The sequence below is a fragment of the Lagopus leucura genome, unplaced genomic scaffold (genome assembly GCF_019238085.1).
Source record: "Lagopus leucura isolate 7727_CA_CO unplaced genomic scaffold, USGS_WTPT01 Super-Scaffold_100002, whole genome shotgun sequence".
Lineage (NCBI taxonomy): Eukaryota > Metazoa > Chordata > Aves > Galliformes > Phasianidae > Lagopus > Lagopus leucura.
In genome coordinates, this window is record NW_024962263.1 from 13,924,023 (window position 1) to 13,945,051 (window position 21,029).

Sequence of the window (21,029 nt, forward strand, 5' to 3'; positions counted from 1 at the left end):
AAGCTTCTTTTTGTGGTTTGTTTTAGCACGCAATGATGCTTCCTGTCCTCACCCACCATATTCGCTACCATCAGTGTCTGATGCATTTGGACAAGTTGATAGGCTACACTTTTCGAGATAGGTGCTTGCTGCAGGTAAGATGTGCAAAAAATAAACTGCTTGCTGTTTTGTCTTCGTCAAATTATTTTGTCTGTAATCCCATCTTCTATATAAAGTCACAGAAATGAACTGCTTTGACATAGCTTGAAAATAGTCGGTCATTTGCACTGCAGATCTTTCAAAGTATTAGTTATCCCAACAGTTCTTTTGAATAAATTAGAGGCATCTAGGCATACCCCTATCTTTGCTCAGTGATAGGCCTGAATTTGAATGAATGTTAGAATGATCCATCTGGACACCTACCTGTGCATTCTGCTTTAAGCAAGGGTGCTGGACTCGATCTCTAGAGATCCTTTCTAACTCTTGCAATTTTGTAATGTATTTTTAAATAATCAAACGCAGTTGCATTTAAAGGAAGTCAGCAAAGCTGGTAAGCAAAAAAGTTAGGGCAAATTGGCAATTCATGCTTTCTTCTTCAAAGCTAATTTATTTCTTTTTAAAAAAAACTCACAACCTTACTGAAAGTTAATTAGGTAAAGTGATGATTGAGCATGTCACTTCTTTCTGACATCTGAAATCATACGTCCTACATTTAAATTGCTGGAACCAAGCTAGTAATTTACGACTTCACTCTGTAGCCTTTCTTCAGACTAATAAATAACAATTATTAGGTACCAATCTAATACATTTTTTCTTGCATTTGCAAAAATATGCCTAAGACATTTTTGTGTGTGTTATGTTATAGCTTGCCATGACTCATCCAAGTCATCACTTAAACTTTGGAATGAATCCAGACCATGCCAGAAATTCCTTATCCAACTGTGGGATTCGACAGCCAAAGTATGGAGACAGGAAAGTTCACCATATGCATATGAGAAAAAAAGGTATGGATTACACCACTACCACTTTCTATCGCTTCATCCTTAGTCAGTAAAAAGAAGTTCCGTTATTGTTTCATTGGCCATTGCTCTTCTGAGCTCACTTCAGTGAAGTATTTCAATGGTTCTGCACAGAAACCAGTGATACCTTTCTAAATGATTAAATTTTGGAGATTAGTCAACAAATGATTAGCTGTGAAAAAGCAAGAGTGATAAATGATGTATTTTCTTTAATATTTGGCAAGTATTGTTTTCTTAGTTTGCTTTTCAATACGGTAAACATCCTGGAGGTGATTTCAGTACAAGTATTTTCCTAATGTGAGAATACATGGTCTGTGCTGCAGAGTACTCTTTACCACTTAAAAATGCATTCAGATGTAATTAATTGTTTACTGTTTACGTAATGTTTGGCATGTCCTTCCTTGCTGGCTTTCTGTCTTACTCTCTGAACACAAACATATGAAAGCATCTTGTAGTGAGTCTATGGTCAGTTAGGCAGAGTGCATCTGTGAAGAGAGTACTCACTGTAAGTAAGCTCTGTAAATAATAAGAAGATCTTGTGTTACAGGTATTACAAGGCAACATTTTGAGTAATTACTTTCTAAGTCTATTTGAATTGCATTAGAGGTGGTTTGTTTAATAGCACATTGTTTATATTTCTAGGAATAAACACCCTGATAAATATTATGTCCCGTTTGGGACAGGATGATCCAGCTCCTTCCAGGTAATAATAATTATTGATTTTAGATTTGTAGAGGATATTAATTACATTCTATGTTTGCAAGGAGAGAAACTGTTTTAAAAAGAGGTGTTTAGAAAAATCTATGAACTTATTGTTAGTAAGAGCTTTGGAAAATAATTTTAATGGAAAATCCTTTTGAATTAAATTTTTGGGGATATGCTGAAGTTTGTATAGCAGTGATATAGTAAATGTTTGGTGATACCTGCAGAGACCTTCTGGGGAAGGTTTTAACAGCTAGTTCTACAATTTCTCTTTATCCTTGAGGTGAGAAAAACTAAAATGCTATCTTTTGCTTTCTGCAGAATGAAAAATAAGATTTGTTGCTATTGTTACCATTTCTGTAAATTGGATTCTCTATCACCTTTCCTCATAGCAGTACTTTCCTGGCATGGCATCTTGTTAACATGAGTGTGATGTCCAGTCTGGGCTTCACTGGTGTACTGTTCCAATTTAAAGACATGCATAAACAGATAACGACAAAAAGCTGAATCATTGGCATTATTTAATAGCGTTGAAACAACCACTAAGAATTCTGTGCAAATAAATAGCCACAGACACCGTATGTAGCCAAACTGAATAAACAAAGCTGACAGAGATAATGCAAGAAGCAGTTGTTGGCACGTTTAGATTTCACATACTAAAGGATAGAGGGTGTATTGGTTAACTAATGTTATAACTTGGTCTTTAAATAGTCATCGTTTTGGAGGAAGCTGGGGAGTGGGAGAAGTTGAATTTTGAATAAATGATTGTTGTAGTCTTCTCCAGATGCTGTTTCAGCTAGACCGTGCCCTTTTCTTTGGGAGTCAATCTCAAGCTTCTTTCATCGCTTTTAGAGCAAAGTGAGATAAGGCTAAATTGCATTGATTCTCATGAAATAATACCAGATATAAAATCCTGCATCGGAAAGATGTATTTTCTGCTGTGGTGCAATGTGATGTAATTGCTGTATTCATCACACTTTGTTGTTAACAGCATAGGTACTTGAATTCTTTCAGCCCATAACAAAGGCCTGCTGTTTCAGAAGGCACATAAACTATGTAATTGTTGAGGGGATGCAAATTATTGTCAAAGCTGTCAAACACTTGAGAAATGTTAAATTAAAAAAAAAAAAAGTGAAATCCTGTGGCTGTGGCTTTGATTCACTTACAATCACGTGTGTAGTCCATATGATGCTGCTTACACGCCTCAAGATATAGAGCAGAAATTTGTTTATATTTGGAGACAAAGTTGAATTCTTTTTCAGTTGTTGTGTCCTGTTTGTTTTATAAGTAAATGAAACTTCATGTAAAACAAAGGGAAAACATGGGCAGACATAAAAGAAAGGAAAAACATAGGGAATATAACGTTCTACTAGCTTTGTAGCATCTATGAATGCATCTTCTTGTCCAGTAGTTTTTCCTCTTGAGCTCAAAGGAAATTACAGAAAGCAGGATAGTGTGCATGTCTGTATGGTATTTTAAAGTACCTTGAAAAATGAAAGCATTTTTACTCCCTGGTAGCTCACCCATACCAACAGATCTGCTGCAGAATCATCACACCCTGCAGGTGTTGATGTTAATTACGTTTGCTTCCCTAGTTGCACATAGAAAACTGAAGGTGGCCATTTGTTTCAATTGCCTGATGTCCTCTGCTGGACAAGGCAGCTCAATCTCAGTAGGGTACTGCAGAATGCCAATCAACAGAATGCCAATGCTGTTTCCTCTCTATGTTTCTTAAGCTCTGACTCTGTCTTAGAATAGAATGTAGGAAAATTTCAAAGACAGTGGAGTCACTCATCAGTTTCATGATTCGTGTGGTTTTCCTGCTTTGGAAAAGATTGTGCGTGCTTAAAGTGTGGCAGAAGGCTGTAAGAGTGGTTATTCATGTCCGGCTAGCAAGGAACTCAACGTTGTTCTAGTTATACTATGTAAATAACCAGCATATGATATTTAACTGATAGTAAAAATACTTAAAAAATACTTTTTTCAGGATTAACCACAATGAGCGTTTAGAATTTCTGGGAGATGCTGTGGTGGAGTTCTTAACAAGGTAACTGGGGAATTCTTAAATAGCCCTCATTTTTGTATGTTATTCTCCTACCATTTGATTTATTCAGCTTTGTGGTGCATGCTTCACTACTGTCCATGTTGGCAGTCCCTTAATGTTGTAGCTGCACATCTACAAACTCCTGTCGAAAATGCTTCTAGTGCTGCTGATGGAAAAACCATTTCCGTTTCATGGAGTGTGCTTTAAATTTTAGGTTATTAAAAATTAGTATTTCAGCTGCAGACAAGTTGAAGTTCTTAAAATTTCTTACAAAAAAGATTTTTAAGATGTGTTTTTAAGATTTTTGTTTTCATAGGTTCTTTTTCTCTAGCTGCTAGTGAGGAACATTTACTGGTAATATTGAATGTATTGCAGTTCTTAATTTCCAGCTATTAGGATTATGTTGAGGACAAATCTAAATTACTTAGAAGTAATAGCAAAAAATCATGGTTCATCAAAATTGCTCCAGTTTGGGTCCATTCCTAGTACTCAGAAATTAGTGAATAATACAGAGATAATGTAAAAGTTGCCTTCACTGGTTTTTTTTTTTTTGGTTTTTTTTTTTTTTTTTTTAGTGCAACCAATTTGCACAAAATAAAGATTATTATCCATTTTGACTGCTTTGTTTTACCATTGTTAATGAGGGAATAGTCTTGTTTGCATAAAGAAAAGCTTTACAGTAAGTCTGTGATAAAAATAACCAAATTGCTCATATCTCCATTCACTATTAGACTCCACTAGCCATTAGCTACTCAGTATTAAAAGCTTCTACTCTATAAAGGTCTTTGCTGCCCTTAAAACCCATGGCCTTTTCTCTCACAGAAAAGTACAGGCTGATAAGATGGAAGACTTACTAAATGAATTGTCTTACATTTTTCATTGTCTTTCTTCATCAACCATCGCTTGACTTTGAGCTAACTTTTGTCTCAATTAAGAAAAGCTGCATTTCTATTCAATAAAGCATGTGAGCACCTATTTAAATTTGAGGCTTTATTCCCCAACACAACGTCAGGATTCTACTTTTGTGAGTTATGATCCTTGATAAGATTGCCTCTGAGTTCCACGGTAATTTTTGTTCTTAAATTTTGTACCCTTTTGCAGATTCTTCCTTTTCTTGTGGATTAATGAAACATCGGTAGGGGAACACTAATTATTCATCCATTTGTGGGATGCTGTCTCTAACTTTTCTGACATGGGTTAGATAGCCATACAGTGAGAGTCAGAATCAGTTATTCTTTAATCAGATCTTGTTTGTATCACTGCATTTCTTTTGTTTTTGTTCTATGAAGTATCTTACTTTTATGATGATAAATGTTGTTAAAGGCAATTGGAAGCCTGTGATTTTTCACTCATTTTTCTGTTTATGATGTTAATGACTTTACAGATATGGTAAATATAGACTGTTGATTTCTGTTTTTTAGTGTCATTAGCATCTGTTCAATGCTGTTGTTTTTAAGCAACCTGTTTTTGCTGGCATTTAAGAGCAGTTACTTGCTAATAATATCCTATATGTAGGATATCATAGTATCCTATGATACTGTATCCTAAGTATCATCAGTAAAGCACTGTAGTCATGGTCTTCAACCTGCACTGTACCCATCTGCTTTGCTCCTCAACATCCTCTGTCTGTCAGCCTTGCTGGGCCCACTGCTGCTAGACCTTCAGATGATGATGTTGCTTGTCATTGCAGGGGTTTGGAAATTATATGCTGTCTGGTAAAGAATCAGAACTCTTCCTTCCCTACTCTCTCTGCTACTCAGTCAATATTATTGAGAAATGTTTTAATATTTGATTTCCTTTACCTTCAAGTGGTGTTTCTACCTAGGAACTGATGGGAAAGCAGTTTTCTGCAAAGACATATATGAATCATCTTTAACCGAGTGCTGCCAGCGTCTGATTTGATTTTGTTTTGCCAGTGTCCACTTGTACTACCTTTTTCCCACTCTGGAGGAAGGAGGATTAGCTACGTACCGCACTGCTATAGTTCAGAACCAACATCTGGCCATGTTGGCTAAGGTATGCTCCTGTAATTCACGTCTGTATTTGAAACCCGTATACAAGATTATTAGTGCTTGAGTTGCTTCTTGAAGGGTCTGTCTTCTTCAAGTATCAGTCTTTGCAATTTTTTGTGCACAAGGTTTGGGATACAAGAGCTTTATTCATTGTGGAAGTACTCTAAAAGCAGGTTTTTAGGAAGAGTAATTGAGTAATTTTTTGCTAGCAGAACAGGTTTTTAGGATGCTTAGCTGAAGTTGTCTCTGTATTTAACTACTTCAGCAGAAATGGCAAAACTGATAACAGAAAGGTAGTGGGAGTGAAAGGGAAACCCTAACAAACTGGCTGACTGTAAAGGAACTGCCTGATAGAATATGGCAGCAGGCAGTAGTGACAGTGTAAAGATTGAGAGAAAGGGATTGATTTGTCCACTCCACAACTTAGGCCTTTACCTTCAAATTTACTGTGAACTGTGAAAGAGTGATATGTTAGGAAGTGTTCTAGTAAAAAGTAAACTGTGAAAGAGTGATATGTTAGGAGGTGTTCTAGTAAAAAGTAAAGAAAATCATGGAAGAAACTGAGTAGTCCCTGAATTTCATTTCATTCTGTGAATGATGGGAGCTTTTCTTTTCATTTCTGCATGATACTGGTGTGTGGAAATTTGGCATATGAAGCTGAATAGGTCTGTGTTTGTAGACAGTTTGGTAGCATTTTTATAAAGGCTAGACTGAGGCTTAGTGGTATAATATATTACTCTATGCATATGTGCACACATCTTCCCGCCCCGCCCCCCTCCCCCCCAAACTACTCCGCTGTGTATTGCAGATGGTTTTCAAGTCTCTTTTAATCTTGTCTGTTCATACTCACATAATAATTTAAACAAGCTTATACAGTCTTGAGATTTTGGCAAAAAAAACTGCATGATTTCTATCATGCCTTTTTGCTGAAACCTCAGGAGAAATGCAAAGTAGGGAATGAACACAATCATTTTCCTCCAAAGCTTTCTTTAATGATTTAGATAGACATGAATTGATTGAAAAACAGTTCAATTGGGGCTTTGTTTTTAAAAATGGTATTAAACTGTCTGACAGTTGAATTTATTTTTTAAAACTAACATCAAGTGAGTTCATATATTCTTCAAGCTCTGTTCACAGTATTTGTCATTCTAAATGGTTTACCTCTGAAAATTTGTGACATCTTTTTAAACTGTATTAGATAGAACTGGAAGTATTTGAAAAATCTGTACGTTCATGTGCATTTTATGTGACCTTGATTTCTTGCCCTTTAACCCAAGGAGTATCATGTTGTGTTCCGTTTACTTCCTCAATAGCATTCTCAACTCCTGAAGTTCTCGTAAGTCTATGGAATGCTATTTTAATTGAAGGTCAGAAGATAAATTTTTGTAGCTTCTAAGGGAAGTTGTAGCAGAAACGTTAAAAATGATCTGAGCCCTTTGTCTTAATCAGAAATAGCAGATAAAACATGCAAAATATGCTGAATGCAATCTCTGAAACTGGAGCTAGGATATTGGAGGAAAGAGTTAATACAAACAAATGAAAATAGTCTTTAAGTAGTTTAAATTCATTATAAAGAAGCTAATATTCCACTTTGGTGCTGTCTGTAGCAAGTGCTTCCTGCACTGTGTAAAGTGGTAAATGGTTCCTTCTGTTCAGGAGCAGTGAAAAGGCAATTGCTCACTGAAAATGGAAGACTTCTTTTTTTCAAATTGAAGTGTGTCTAAAACTACACATCCCAAAACCTTAGCTTGTTCACTTTTACCTCTTAGATATGCTCTGGAAAGACAAAGTTCAAAGTTAATGAGGAATCAATCAGTAGCAACTTGCACCCATTTGAGAAGTACCTATTCTCATACAAATTTTGCAAGATGCATGATTCTCCTCCTTAAAAATCTCAATAATGGGCTTGTGTCAAAAAGATGAATACAGAAAGAGGAGCTAGTAGCTCTGGCCTGCATTTCTATAGCAGAATTATCATATATTATATAAGGTATCTTACTTACTACCTAAGATTCTGACTGGCAAGCAGAATTATGGCTTATGAAACATGAATGTTAATGATGTTCAGTTGAAGGGAAAAAGAAAGCTAGGTGGCACTGTGGATTAAAATATCATTTTGCACCTTTCAATGCCCAGAGGCTATTGGTATTACCACCTGTTGAAATTCATAAAGGAATAAGTCAGATGTTTACTGGATTGTATCTACCAGAGTTCCCATTCTCTCATCCTCTTCCTGTAGGAGCATAAAGTCCCGTTCTCTTGAATGCCCCCTTGGCATTTCTGAAAGCAAAGCCTGCGGGGGCTAACTAATAGCAAGAAACATGGCATGTTTTAACATCCGTCTGATATCAGATGTTTTTTTTGTCACACTCTTAGCCTTCCTTATGAACTCCTTCCTAAATCTAACTAGTAACATGCTTTGCTCTGGATTCCCTTGAAACTTTGGTTGGGTAATTCCTGGCTTTCTCCCAATATTGCACTGTTTGCCTCTTGTAAACAAAGTGTTCTAATTTTATCTTTAAAGTCTATGTCTGAGCTGAAACTATGGAGAACAGCTTTAATGTTCCCTCAAATCCAGAAAATCCAAAAAAATGTAATAGCATTGTAATTGAGCTCTAGTGACTAGCACTTATACTCTTGGGTATTTATAACCATCTATTTGACTCTTTTACATGTTCTGCAGAAGCTGGAACTAGATCGATTTATGCTTTATGCTCACGGTCCAGACCTTTGCAGGGAATCGGATCTCCGCCATGCCATGGCCAACTGCTTTGAAGCCCTAATAGGTAAAGCACATGTTTCTGTGTATGCAAATAGCTCTGTTTTGTTATGTCTGCATAGCATGTAGGTCTGTCCTGAGTAGTGCTTGTAAGAGTAGGTAACAGTAAAGCCTAAATTTGTCATCTCTTCTCATTTCTTGTGCATATACTATGTGTGTAACACTATGAACGTGCAGTATTATATAGGAGAATCTCATCTTCAGTGTTCTGCTTCCCACATACAGAATATGTACTCATTTCATGGTGTTGTGTTGTGGCATTTCCACCTGTCGCTGCAGGACTCCACCACTCATGCACCACTGAGGACTGGCATGTGCAGTTTTCTGGGAGGAAGCAGTTTGTCCACCATCACCTGTCAGGATGGAATCTCACTGCTTCCATTAGTATTTGCACAGACCTGCAAGCAGGGAGTCCTGCTTCAGCCCTGACATTTAATCTGTGGTTTGCTTTCAGAATACAGCAGTCCACCATTTCCACTGTGCCCTGATCACCTGTGGGTTAAGCGTGACATTTGTCCAGTAATTGTTTTGGTTTTTTGTCTTTCCGTTTTTTCATTTTTCTTACAAATAAAAAAGCATGGCAATATGTTATTAAGCTACTAAAACCCACTAGCTGAGGATGAAGGGGAATTGGGTCAAATTTGCTGCTGGTCAGGAGGATGTTGATCAGTGACTGTCTGTGATAAATCTACATGGGAGAAGTCAGGGGTGCCTGAACACAGTTACTGAAATCAGGAAAAAGAAAGGGAGAAATCTGCTTATGTCCACACAAGTTCTATTTTAAGTAGCTTTTTTTAATAAATGCATTCGATTGTATGAAACAAGTCAAACTTGACTATGAGTATGATTTATTTTCATATTCGTACAGATGTACTGTATATGATACTAACTATGGTAAAGGCTTAACTATGTTCTAGGTCTTTACATTTTATCCAGGCTCTCAAAGCTTTTTGTTCTGCTTTGAAAAAAAGATCACAGCAGGCTTAGATGGCAAGTTTTGTGTGTTCTGCCTTGGGCCAAATTGTATTTCATCTTATCAAGAAATGAGAGTTGTCGTTTTAACTCTTTTGCTTTCTGTGGGGTGCTTTGATCTTTAATTTAAAAATAAAAAATGGAAAGAAGAATAAACAACATAATAAAAAAAAACACAGAAAATGAGGTCTAGATACGTATCTTTGGCTTCATTTATATCCTTCAGTCTGTTTGGGACATGGTAAAGAGGACTATTGGACAAGCATTGAGATTCTATGAGAATTCTGTGAGAGGATAGGCTTGCTGTTTAACATCCAATATGAAATCGTTCATGAAGCTGGTTGAGCAGTAAGTTTTTGTCAGGATCATAGCAAAAATCTGGCCACCTTGCAAAAGGACTGTAAAAATGGACGTGGGGCTTGAAGCGCCTACTTGAGAACCCTTCTAGAAGTCTGATAGTTTTTCCTTGTGATGAAAATTGTAAGCAAAAATGTAAGTGGACTGTCTAGGGCCTGCTTGAAATTCAGTGGTTTCATAAAGTGCCTTAGGTGAGACGCTCTTATAAACTCCCCAGCCATGCTCCAGAGTCTAAAGAAAGTGGCTGACCTACTGAGAGCATTAAAAAGGAGGGAAGGGGTGGAAGCACAGTAATGCAGTGTTCTCACTTTGTGAGAACAGTGACTCTGTTGCTGTGCTTCACATAGCTGTGTATTTCCTTTGCTTTTAAGCAGATGTGCTTGCAAGGACCAGGTAGAGATTTTCCGAAGCCCTTCTGTAAAATATAATCAGAGGACCAAGAGTTGTTACTAAATTTGAAAAGCTCCTGTGCAGATACAGAGTGCATATGATACACACAAAAGGCGTTATTTGCTAGCGCAAGTCACACAGTTTGTTATAAACATGCCACTGGAGGGATAGCAAGGACTGAATATGCAGTTAATATTTATATCTGCAAGTAGTCTCTAAAAATTGTGAGAGATGCTGTTTCCATTTCAGATAATGTATTGTGATACTGGGGAGGCACTGAAATTTTGGAATACTCCTGACATGTTTATATGTAGAATATAACGTTGAAAGTGCAGAGCAAATAAAAACTATTTGCTGCATATTGAAATGAATTTAATGCCTGTCACTGTCTACACGTATGGTATAGACAGCTGGAAAAGTGCAGACTACTTCTAGAAATAGATTGCTTCTGGCCTAATTTGCTTAAACTTTGCTCTTTGGATGTATCTTTTTCTCTCAAAGACTTAACTGTGTCAGCTTTTTCTGTGCGTTTTACAGCCATTGATTTATGCTGGTGTCTAATGTGTTTTAGATTTCTCAAAAAATTGGATATTCTGTTTTGATTATTACCACAGCATGCTGTTACAAAATGTTTGTGGTTAGTATTTTCTAGGTACTAAGTGTGTTATTGGACTTTAACATATTGATCTCCTTATGTAGGAGCAGTTTATCTGGAGGGTAGTCTTGAAGAAGCCAAACAATTATTTGGACGTTTGCTCTTCAATGACAAGGTATTTATGTATTTTTATGACTCTGCTTTCATTTAAAAAAAAAAATAATAATTATCTGGGAATCACAAATGAAGAAGAAGACAGCTGGGATTTAATTCCTAGAAATTAAATTTAATATAGCATATTTATGACAGCAAGTTGTATTGGTTCAGGCACAGAAATTCATGGTGTTCCCTCAGGGATGCTGTGTGTTGGTTGGCTTAGAGAGGGAAGGGTGTGTGGTGTGGGAAACCTGCAGGCTTCCATGCAGTGCTGCTCTGACGAGTGTTTGGTGCTGTGGATCCATTTGGACAGCATAGTTTGGAGAAAGGATGCACATGTTGAGTAATTGTTCTGTTTCATAAGTTAAGGGAATCATACGATCCCCAATAGTTTTAGGTGTATCTTTGAAAAAGGTATTCTGGAATAGGTTAAACACCCTGTTAGTCAGATTCTTTCTTGCACATTTAGTCTTCAGTCACTTTTAGATGGAATTTTCCCCATATAATGACTAAGGGAAATAACCTGTACATTCTGCTGGGACAATACACGAGGCAGTAATTAGGGGATTAATTACACCATCATTTCCATCTTGAAAATCTGAAATAACAAACTGTAGTTGAAATTTTGAAGCCTGCTGTCACTCAGTGTTTACAGGCACTTAGAAGCAAGTAATGAAGGAAACCTGTATGAAAGACAAGAGCGAAGAGGGTTTTGTCTTCTTTAATTCCCACTTCAGGTTAAATCAACCTTGCTTCTAAAGAATGCAAATAAAGTTAAACCTGATGCCTGAAAAATTATTTCTTTTTTTTTTTTTTATTATTTCCTTTAACCACATTCTATTTGGTTCAAGGATTCTTCCTCCACTTTGACACAAGCTAATTGGGAGAACTACAGGCAGTTTGAACAGCAAATACACGATTTTAAAAATTAGTTTGCCAGCACTATTGAATTTGCAATAAGCAGTGTCAGCATCTGAAATAGTTCAGTATTTCAAGTAATGACATTTTATTTAGTGCTGTGGAATTTGTTAAATGACTCCCTTGAGCATTAAAGGCATCTCTCAATGTTTGCAGGACCTGCGGGATGTATGGCTTAATTATCCACTACACCCACTGCAAGTAAGTGTATTCCTTTCTTTAATAAATTTCATAGCTCTGTTGTATTTTCAGGGGTTCTTCTCCATAGGTTTTCAGCATAGTGACATCTCAGAAAATTTTCCAAAAAGTGACCAGAGTAGTGTATGTATTTGCCTTTGTGATCTTTTTGGGTAAGGAACAATCTCTGCCTTTCTTTGGGTTAATCATCCACCTTTCCTTGGCTCACGTTTGATATATAACTGCACTTCTCTTATGATAAATCTAGTGAGATGTAACATCTTGGCATCTGCCTGTTCGTCTTCTGCAAGCTGGTGGAAGGGTACAAAAACAGTCTGTGTATATATCTTGTTAACCTGAAATTAAGACCAAAACTTTAGCAATAGGAGGGCACAATCTTTAAAAGTCTCAAGAGTGTAGTGCTGGATTTTTTTTGTTGTTCATTGTTTCTATGATTTTAATACCTGTAATTTCAAAGGTATCTGAAAACTGATGTATCTTTCATGCATTTATGAAGTGCTCAAGCAGTTAGCTTACAAGGCCAGAAGCTGGGACGGCTCATTCTCGCTCTGTGCCCACTGAGTGAATTCTGGATGAGAACTAAAGCAAGTCACAGAACCTCTCTGCACTGTGGCTCCCCATCTTCACATTTTCCAAGCGTGCAGGAGTGCCACCAGAATATCTGTATTCACATTTTGATCCAGTCAGTAAGGTTTTCAGGATCACACAGACATCTAAGAGTGTTTCTTTTATCCAAACAAATCTCTGATGTTTTTTGCAGTCAGTTTGAGTCCTTTGAAACATTTTTTGTAACTACACTCCTCAGCAGGTCACTTTGAGTCCTTCATCTGAAGAATTGCATATAGCTATATGGTTATTGCTATAGTTACATAGATTAGATTAGTAGTAACAAATCTTTTGCAGCAAATCAGTGCACTTGCTGAAGCATTTTAAAACCAACTCTATGCTGGGTATAAGACAAAACTAAACAGAAAAGAGTGTTAGTGAGAAGATAAACTCCCAAGAACACAGCACCAGCAATGCTAAATGGTGACACCGGTTCCCAACAGAACTTTTATTATTCTGAATTTCTTTGTTTTTTTGTTTTATCTTCTTTGCCTCAGTTTTCATGAGGAAGGCTTAGATGCTTTTTTAGAGATTGGATATAGCATATGCAGCTTGTCATTTCTTACTCCTGCCTTCTGAATGATGAAAGCGTATTTTCTTCCATGTCCCAGAAGCCATCCTAGTTCTCTATGTGTCGGGAAGTGATATGTAGTCTCCTCAGGCTGGCCTTTGAATAGAGCTATCCTGAAAAATTCTTAAAGTGTCTATTACAATATGGCAAATAAGATTCAAATTAAATAATAGTAATTCCAGATGAGATATATAGGACTTTAGGCCTGTAACCTTATCTTTATGAAGCAGTCAAATTAATGGAAACTATGATTAGGAAAATAATGAGTAAAACAGAAGCAACAACAAAATAGTAAGTTGGTCACTGACTGGTTAGGCAGATTTAAAGGAATGGCTGAAACATAAGAAACGGGTGGATTACAGTGACCACATCATACAAGGAATGGAGATCATCATCAGATTTCCCCAGGTATCTTTGTTGAAATACAAGCAGTTCCCATCCACGCTTTAGGGACAAGGAGGAGTGGTGAGGTGGCAGTTGGTTAACAGTACCAAATCACTCAGGGTAGCAGGGATGTCGTGTGGCTGATGAATTGCAGCCTGACAGTCAGGATACAAAAGTCAGTAGCTGTTCTATGAAAAAGAGGATGAAATTCTGCGTAGCCTATGAAAAACAGAGTAGAAGTTCAGTGGTGTTTAAATAAAAAAGCAAACTGAATGTTATCAATTAATTCAAAAGGAACAGAGAACAGACCAAAAAAAACCTAACACCACTTCAAAGAAGTGGTGATAACAGTGTGGCTTGTGTACACTTGGATATTATCAGGTGTTCTGCTTCACATTTTGAGAAAAGACTGTAGTGGAAATGTAAAACATAAAAGATGCTGGGAAGAAAGAACTAGTGAGGCAGCAAAGGTATCCTAAAAAGGATCAAAGGTATGGATGATCTTCTCTTTGAAAAAAGCAAGTTAAGATTGTGATCTTCAAGCTGGGGAAAGATATGATGGGAAGGGAGGGCCTGGAAGAGACATCTCCAAAACATGAGTAGATGAGCAGTTAGCCATTTGCTCACTGCCTGCTTCAGTACAGGCAGCAGTAGTTCAAAATTGAGTAAGCTGGTTTTTTAGGAAAAAGTAGTGGATCTGGAACATGTTGCTGAACATTTCTGGGAATGCCAAAAGCTTTCATGTGGCAATGATCAAGCTTGTGAAAGAGATTTTCACAAACTACTGTAGATCACTAAGTATGCTTAACATAAAACTTGGCAGTCCTTTGCAGCTGATAGTTGGAGAATTAGATAGTTATCAGGAAAGCCCTTAATATGCTTGCACACTTATTACAAGCATCCTCATCAGAGTGCCTTCTCCTTTAAGGCATTGGTATTCAAGACAAATGCCTAGGGTGGCTGGAGGAAATGCCTAAGTAACTTACCAGTCCCAGGAAGTTATTTAACAATGTCACACATCAGGGACATCAGACAAGAAAACGATAAGAACACTTAGTGACCTAAAGTGATCATTTTAATTTTCTTGTTTTTGTGATTTTTATATACTTTATTTTTAATACTGAAGTGAGAGAGAGAGATTTGTTTTTTCTTGTCTTGCTTCATTGTCACACTATGAGGTAAGACTATATAAGCAATATCTTATAAATACCTCAAGTGTTGCTTTAAAAAAAAAACGCACACAACAAATGTCAAAATCAGCAAGCAAAAAAATCTCAAGCAAGTTCATCAGACTTCGCAATTTCTTTTAGTGCTAATTATGAATGATAGTAACCCAGAGAAAACTGGATTTTCTCAGTTAAGCTATAACTGAGAAAATGTGTTGTTCACTGTGTTCTTTGACCTTGTTTTACAGAAGATTTGTTTTTCTTTTGAAAAATTCTTGAAATACTTTGAAATATCTTGAAGTACCAGTTTGTCATTACTTGCTTTTCATCTTATTTACAGCTGCAGGAGTCTAATACTGACAGGCAACTCATTGAGACCTCGCCAGTTCTTCAAAAGCTTACAGAGTTTGAGGAGGCAATTGGAGTCATCTTTACTCATGTTCGACTTCTAGCTCGTGCATTCACTCTGAGGACAGTAGGCTTTAACCACCTGACTCTGTGAGTATGTGGCAAGGGCCCTCTTAGAGCTTGACAAACTCTAGGTGATCTGTCTGTTCTCCAGAAGAGAAAGAATAGAAATGTTCACCAGCTTTCTGTGGCTCAGTATCCTGTCTCTGATAATAATCAGTAGTGGAAAATTTGGGAATTCTAAGGGTGTTAAGAGAACAATCCTGATGTGTCTTCTGAGCTTCCTGGACTGTTGACTTTGGGACATTATTCCTGACACTGTATCAGAACATGCTTGAAGTTACACTTGGTCAGAGGCAAAAAGTAAAGTCATGCTTTTTGGGACAACTACAGCCCTTTGTTATATTGTGTGTACAGCTCATAATGTGCAGCAGGCTTTGAGTGTCTGAGACTAGAGCTGCTATACCCTGTTGTAAAGAAAACAGTCGTACCAGCAGATACCTAGTCCAAGCTCTCACATGGGTTTAAATGCTGATCCTTCTTTTTCTTGTGAAGACACAGACCCTTTTTCTCTACTGAAGTCATTGCATTAGTTGCATTGCATTTGCATGCATTGATTTGCTTATTTATAAGAAGTTACACTTAGAGACTTCATCCCATCACAAACCTGATGTCAGTGGCTGTCGTAGACTGTAATCTAATAACTGTGTTTATCTATAGCTACCCTGATTTGCTGTCCAACTCAAAGTCAGTGTAACAGCAGTTTCTGTTGTGTTTGCATCTCATCAGCGTTAACACTGGAAATTTGTCTTAAACGTGTTTAAAAATAAGTAAGGCTCGCTTTCAGATTTTTCTTTATTTTAATTTGTATATGCATGCTGCTTTTGTTTTTTCCTCCCTGAGTACTTATTGATTTTGCTGCATTGATGTCTCATTTTTCAGAGGCCACAATCAGAGGATGGAATTCCTGGGTGACTCCATAATGCAGTTGGTAGCCACAGAGTACTTATTCATACATTTCCCCGATCATCATGAAGGGCACTTAACGGTGAGACTGCCATCAATCATGCTCTCCGGGAAAGCAAGTGTGGGATGGAGTCTGAAATTATGGAAGTGGCAAGTGAATTATTCTAGATTTGATTAATAAAAGAAGCCCCAGCAACCACTGTTCTTAATAAAACTTGGTTAATTTTAAGTCGCGAGTTGTGCAGTGAGTAGGAAATGGTGATTTATGAGCTCAGCGCAATAATTTCTGTTGTCTGTGGAATCAATAATTTTAAAGATGTCAGTTATAAAATTGAGAAATATGACTAGGTTGTATTTAAAGACATGTTTAAAACCATTTATTTAAATACACACGTTATGAACAGAATTTTTTTCATTTTCCATTGAACCTGTAACAAGGTAGCAGGGTTACCTTTCCAGACAAGAAATTCTTACTATCTGTTTTACTATGTTCTACCTATTGCTTTTAATCTGTATCCCCCATAGTAACTTTGGAATTTGGTTTTAGTGTTACAATAATATACACTACTGTAAATATAGGGTTGTAAGATAGGTTGCTTTTTCTCCTGGTTAACTGAATCCTTTAATACTGCAGCTCATGTTAAGTACTATGAGAAGATGATGCTCTCCTTAGTCTTTCTAAATTTTTCTTATTGATGCATGTATTGTGGATATAAGTCAAGTTCTCTACTCAAAATTAGGGAGTAACATTTTAGCTGTCTTTGCTAGCGTAAGTGGTTTTCTGAAGTCAAGAAAGAGATGGTAATGCTAAATCTCTGACAGTGTATTTTTGAAGAAAACACTGCTTAGCTGTTTTCAAGAAACAGAAAGTGTATGTGCTCTCATTTTCATTTTTCCTTACCATTTCTTAACTTTCATTTACATTTGTATGAATTGTTCTGCACTGTTTCGGAGAAGCATTTGATTAAGCCTGATCTTTTGATGTAAAAATTAAAAGGGAAAGAGGCTTGTCATTAATTTTTCACAGACGAAACAAAAACATAAGGCAGAAATCCAGATTTTCTGTTTTTTTTTTTCCTTTGTAGGTGACTTTTAAGAACGTAGGCATCAGTGTTGTTATAGTAAGATAAATCTTTCAAGAATTGCTTGGCAGGAAGGACATAGTGTTGCTGTTAATGGGAGTAAATACTCGAACAGCAATCAGAATGTCTCTGTGTTGCTTAATTTAATGATAAGTGAATTGGCAAGTAGAACAAGCTGTACATTGCCCAAGATTTAGGGGAAACTACAAAGAGTAGAATGAATGCTGAAAGTACATAACAGTACAGAGAGGTAGGCAGTGCCTAGAACAGAAATTTAATTTTGTGGATTCTTACAGTAGAAAAGAAAATAGTCTTTTGAAAGTCTTTTAAGTGTGAGGACAAATGAAGTGAGGCTTGTGAAGTAAGAGCACACGAATTATGTGGGACCTGAAGAGAAACAGCAAACATGAGGTTCCTTCCTCCTGGAGAGATTTGAAGTAATGAAACATCAGATGGATGTAGTGTAGGAAACAGTGTCAGTAAAGGATGGGAAGATACTGCTTGACTGGCTATGCAGTGTCTTTCTGATGTGCAGTGATAACTTGTGATGAAAAATCGAAGTTAATTGTATATAAGAAAAAGGGGATTGTAATCTTACATGTGTATTTTGAGACAGCTAAATGATCTTTAAAAAGAAAAAAATCTGTTGAGTATTAGAAGCTACTTCAGCACTGTGCTGCAGTCACAGCACATGGGTGGTAGTGCAACTGGCTCTTGTAATCTCTAATTCTCTGTGTAATGTGTATGTGGTTATTTTATGATAGTACTAAGCATGGGTTTGGGTCGTGTTGAAGTAAATATTCTGTGAATGCAGCAAAAGAAATCGTGATTCTCTCATTGCATGGAACCAATAATTGTCACTTGATTTTTGGTGCACTTCTTTCTCATAGGTTGTATAGTGTAGTTAGGATTTGGTTGGGAGGAATATTGATTGTATGTCTTAAGGATGTGAAAAGGAATGATTTTGGAAAGGAACAAACAGAAGATGAGTTTTAGGCACAGGTTAGGAAGAATGATGTTAATCCTTTCTGCAGTCTGCCTAGTTTATGAAGATCAGGTTGTGAGTATCTGCTTCATACATCATTGCCAAACAAATTATGAACATACTGTTCTTTATTTATCTGTTGTCAGAGATGAAGTATCAAGTGTAGTGAATAAATCTTTATTTTCATAAGCTCAGTTGACATTCTGGAGCCAGGTAGAATATAACTTGGATCTAATAAGCTGTGCAAATGTGACATGGAAGACAAAGAGGTAAAAATGTCGTATGCAGCTCCAGGACTCTAAATTATATATAAGTGGTGGAAAGGAGAGGTGTGCTTCTCAGAATATCCCCTATTTTTTAAACAACACTATCTAATTAAAAAAAAGAAAAAGAAAAAAAAGAAAAAACTCATCTTTATTAGGCATTCAGAAAATTGAATGGAAACCTGAAAGTCAAAAATTCTCCTTTCAGCTATCTGAGATTTTATCTTTGACAGATTTCTGTTTATTTAAGCAATCTGCCTAAAGTCAGAGGTAAGCACTTCAGAGGCTGCTAGAGAATCAGATATCCTGGGCATTGTCACACACTGAAAATGTTAGAGCCTGATCTACATCGAGGATGCATTAGTTCAGCTATGCTGCCTTGAGTAGAACAGTGTAATAGTGCAAATGGGCTATCCAGATAAGCATTTTCTTCTCTGCCCAGATGAATGGAGCATCTTTCTCATCTGCTGGTTCTGAAACTAAACAGTTTTCCTTCGATGTGTGTTTAATTACTGCCCATTTCTTATTTGGTGGATGCTTGGGACTGTGCTATAGCCTCTAGAATGGTGTGTGTTTATACTTTGTGTGGAATAAAGTTTATACAACTTTGTGTACTATTTACAGTAGAAAAATGCAGAAAGTATAGAACTGATGAAGAGATGATATGTGAATGCAAAGAAACTCCCAAACCAGCATTTTAAATATAAGACTTGTCTGTAGAAGGCATGCGTTTTGAGATAGAAAGAATTAAAATCTGACGAGAAGTGAAGCATAAGGGAAAAATCAGCAGTAGAAAGAATGAGGATGTGGATGTGGAGAAGTGTGTGTGTCTCTGTGTGTCTACCTAAATAATTTAGGATGTGCTGAAACAAGTAACAATAGACTGGGAAGTGAGAGGCAGCAAGAATAAAAACGAATAATTTCCCCCAGGTCTTGCTACCTTTTGTATTTTGGCATTGCTAATTGTTACCATTGGGTGGAATTCTTTCTATTGCAGTTGTTGAGAAGCTCTTTGGTGAACAACAGGACACAGGCCAAAGTGGCAGAAGAGCTAGGAATGCAAGAGTTTGCCATCACTAATGACAAGACAAAAAGACCCGTAGCTCTTCGAACTAAAACTCTGGCTGATCTCTTGGAATGTGAGTCAGTGTGGTTTTTATAACCACACTTATGTAACTTTATTTTTTTCCTCAGGGCTTATTTAAGAAAGCCATCAGAAAACTTACAAATTACTATTAAAAAGGAACGTTGAGATTTTCTAATCACTTCTGTCTATATCTCTGCTTACCAAATTTTGAAACATCAACCTAAATTTGTGAAGTCTGTATGTGAGCATATGAGGGAAGTGTAACTGCAGATATAAAACTGTAGACTTAGAAGTGATGACCATGGTGATAACGTTGCCTCGATCAGAAGAATGTCTTAGAAGTTAAAACTTGCCATTGAGTCAAGCTGTTTTAACAGTAGTTTCAGTGTTTGTGATAGGTTCTTGTCACTATTAGAAGATAAAGTAATGCCATCAGCTGTGAGTATTTCTGTGGTTTATTTAACTGCATTTTACAAGATTGTTCTCTTAGAAGGAAAGCTATGTGGAAATTAAATGCTCCATTTATGAAAGTGTGTGCTAAGTTATTTCCAGACAAAGTGGAAATAGTGATAGATATCGTGCAAAGAAAGTTAATCTGTATTTTGTGTGTTTTGATATATTTTGTGAGCCATTCAAGCTCCTTGGCTTTTTCCAAATCCTCTTAGCAAATGGAAATTGCGCACAAACAGTAGTGATTTATATCTGAAACTTCTTTTATGGTACCTAGTAGTGATTTATTAGTAAGTAGCCAAGGTCTGCTGGTTAAAATGTGAGATTAGGAGCTGAGTGTTGTTTCTAACTCCTTAAGTGACTGAGTGGATTTGAGTAAGTCATTTAATCTCTTGGTCAACTTTGTTTTTTCCTGTGTATGCAAGATAATAATCCCCTCATCAGATTGCTGCTGTGAAACATAATTGAATGTGGCTTTAGAGTACTGAGAGAGATGCTCTTTTCTAAAAGTGCAAGCCATTAACATTCTCCTTGGATGAATGACAGTGCCTATTTTTTTTTCTCCTTCTCCCCAGCCTTTATTGCTGCCCTGTACATTGATAAAGATTTGGAATATGTTCACACTTTCATGAATGTATGTTTTTTTCCACGACTAAAGGTAAGACCAGTCAGTTTCTTACTTGGCTGTCACTACTGTGTTTTAACACGTTATCATATTTTGGACTCCTATCACATTCTCTCAACTGCAAAAACATTTTTTGTGAACTTCTTATAGGAATTCATTTTAAATCAAGATTGGAATGACCCTAAATCTCAGCTTCAGCAGTGCTGCTTGACTCTCAGGACAGAAGGAAAGGAACCAGATATTCCTCTTTACAAGTAAGAGCCAGTGTCTCACAGATACCAACTCCTTATCAATCTTTATTTTATAAGGAGGAAG

General features: G+C 36.7%; 1 protein-coding gene across 3 annotated transcripts in view; it reads left to right on the top strand.

Moving 5' to 3' along the window:
* The window catches only part of DROSHA (drosha ribonuclease III), a 67,511-nt gene that overhangs the window by 39,562 nt on the left and 6,920 nt on the right, over positions 1 to 21,029 (top strand). For all 3 annotated transcript variants that reach the window (XM_042869779.1, XM_042869782.1, XM_042869781.1), the window contains 13 exons: positions 27 to 134; positions 845 to 983; positions 1,641 to 1,701; positions 3,688 to 3,747; positions 5,661 to 5,760; positions 8,440 to 8,542; positions 10,954 to 11,024; positions 12,080 to 12,124; positions 15,189 to 15,346; positions 16,199 to 16,304; positions 19,550 to 19,691; positions 20,665 to 20,747; positions 20,865 to 20,968. In XM_042869779.1, the coding sequence (XP_042725713.1) occupies positions 27 to 134; positions 845 to 983; positions 1,641 to 1,701; positions 3,688 to 3,747; positions 5,661 to 5,760; positions 8,440 to 8,542; positions 10,954 to 11,024; positions 12,080 to 12,124; positions 15,189 to 15,346; positions 16,199 to 16,304; positions 19,550 to 19,691; positions 20,665 to 20,747; positions 20,865 to 20,968 (1,280 nt within the window). The remainder of the gene's footprint in view (positions 1 to 26; positions 135 to 844; positions 984 to 1,640; positions 1,702 to 3,687; positions 3,748 to 5,660; positions 5,761 to 8,439; positions 8,543 to 10,953; positions 11,025 to 12,079; positions 12,125 to 15,188; positions 15,347 to 16,198; positions 16,305 to 19,549; positions 19,692 to 20,664; positions 20,748 to 20,864; positions 20,969 to 21,029) is intronic.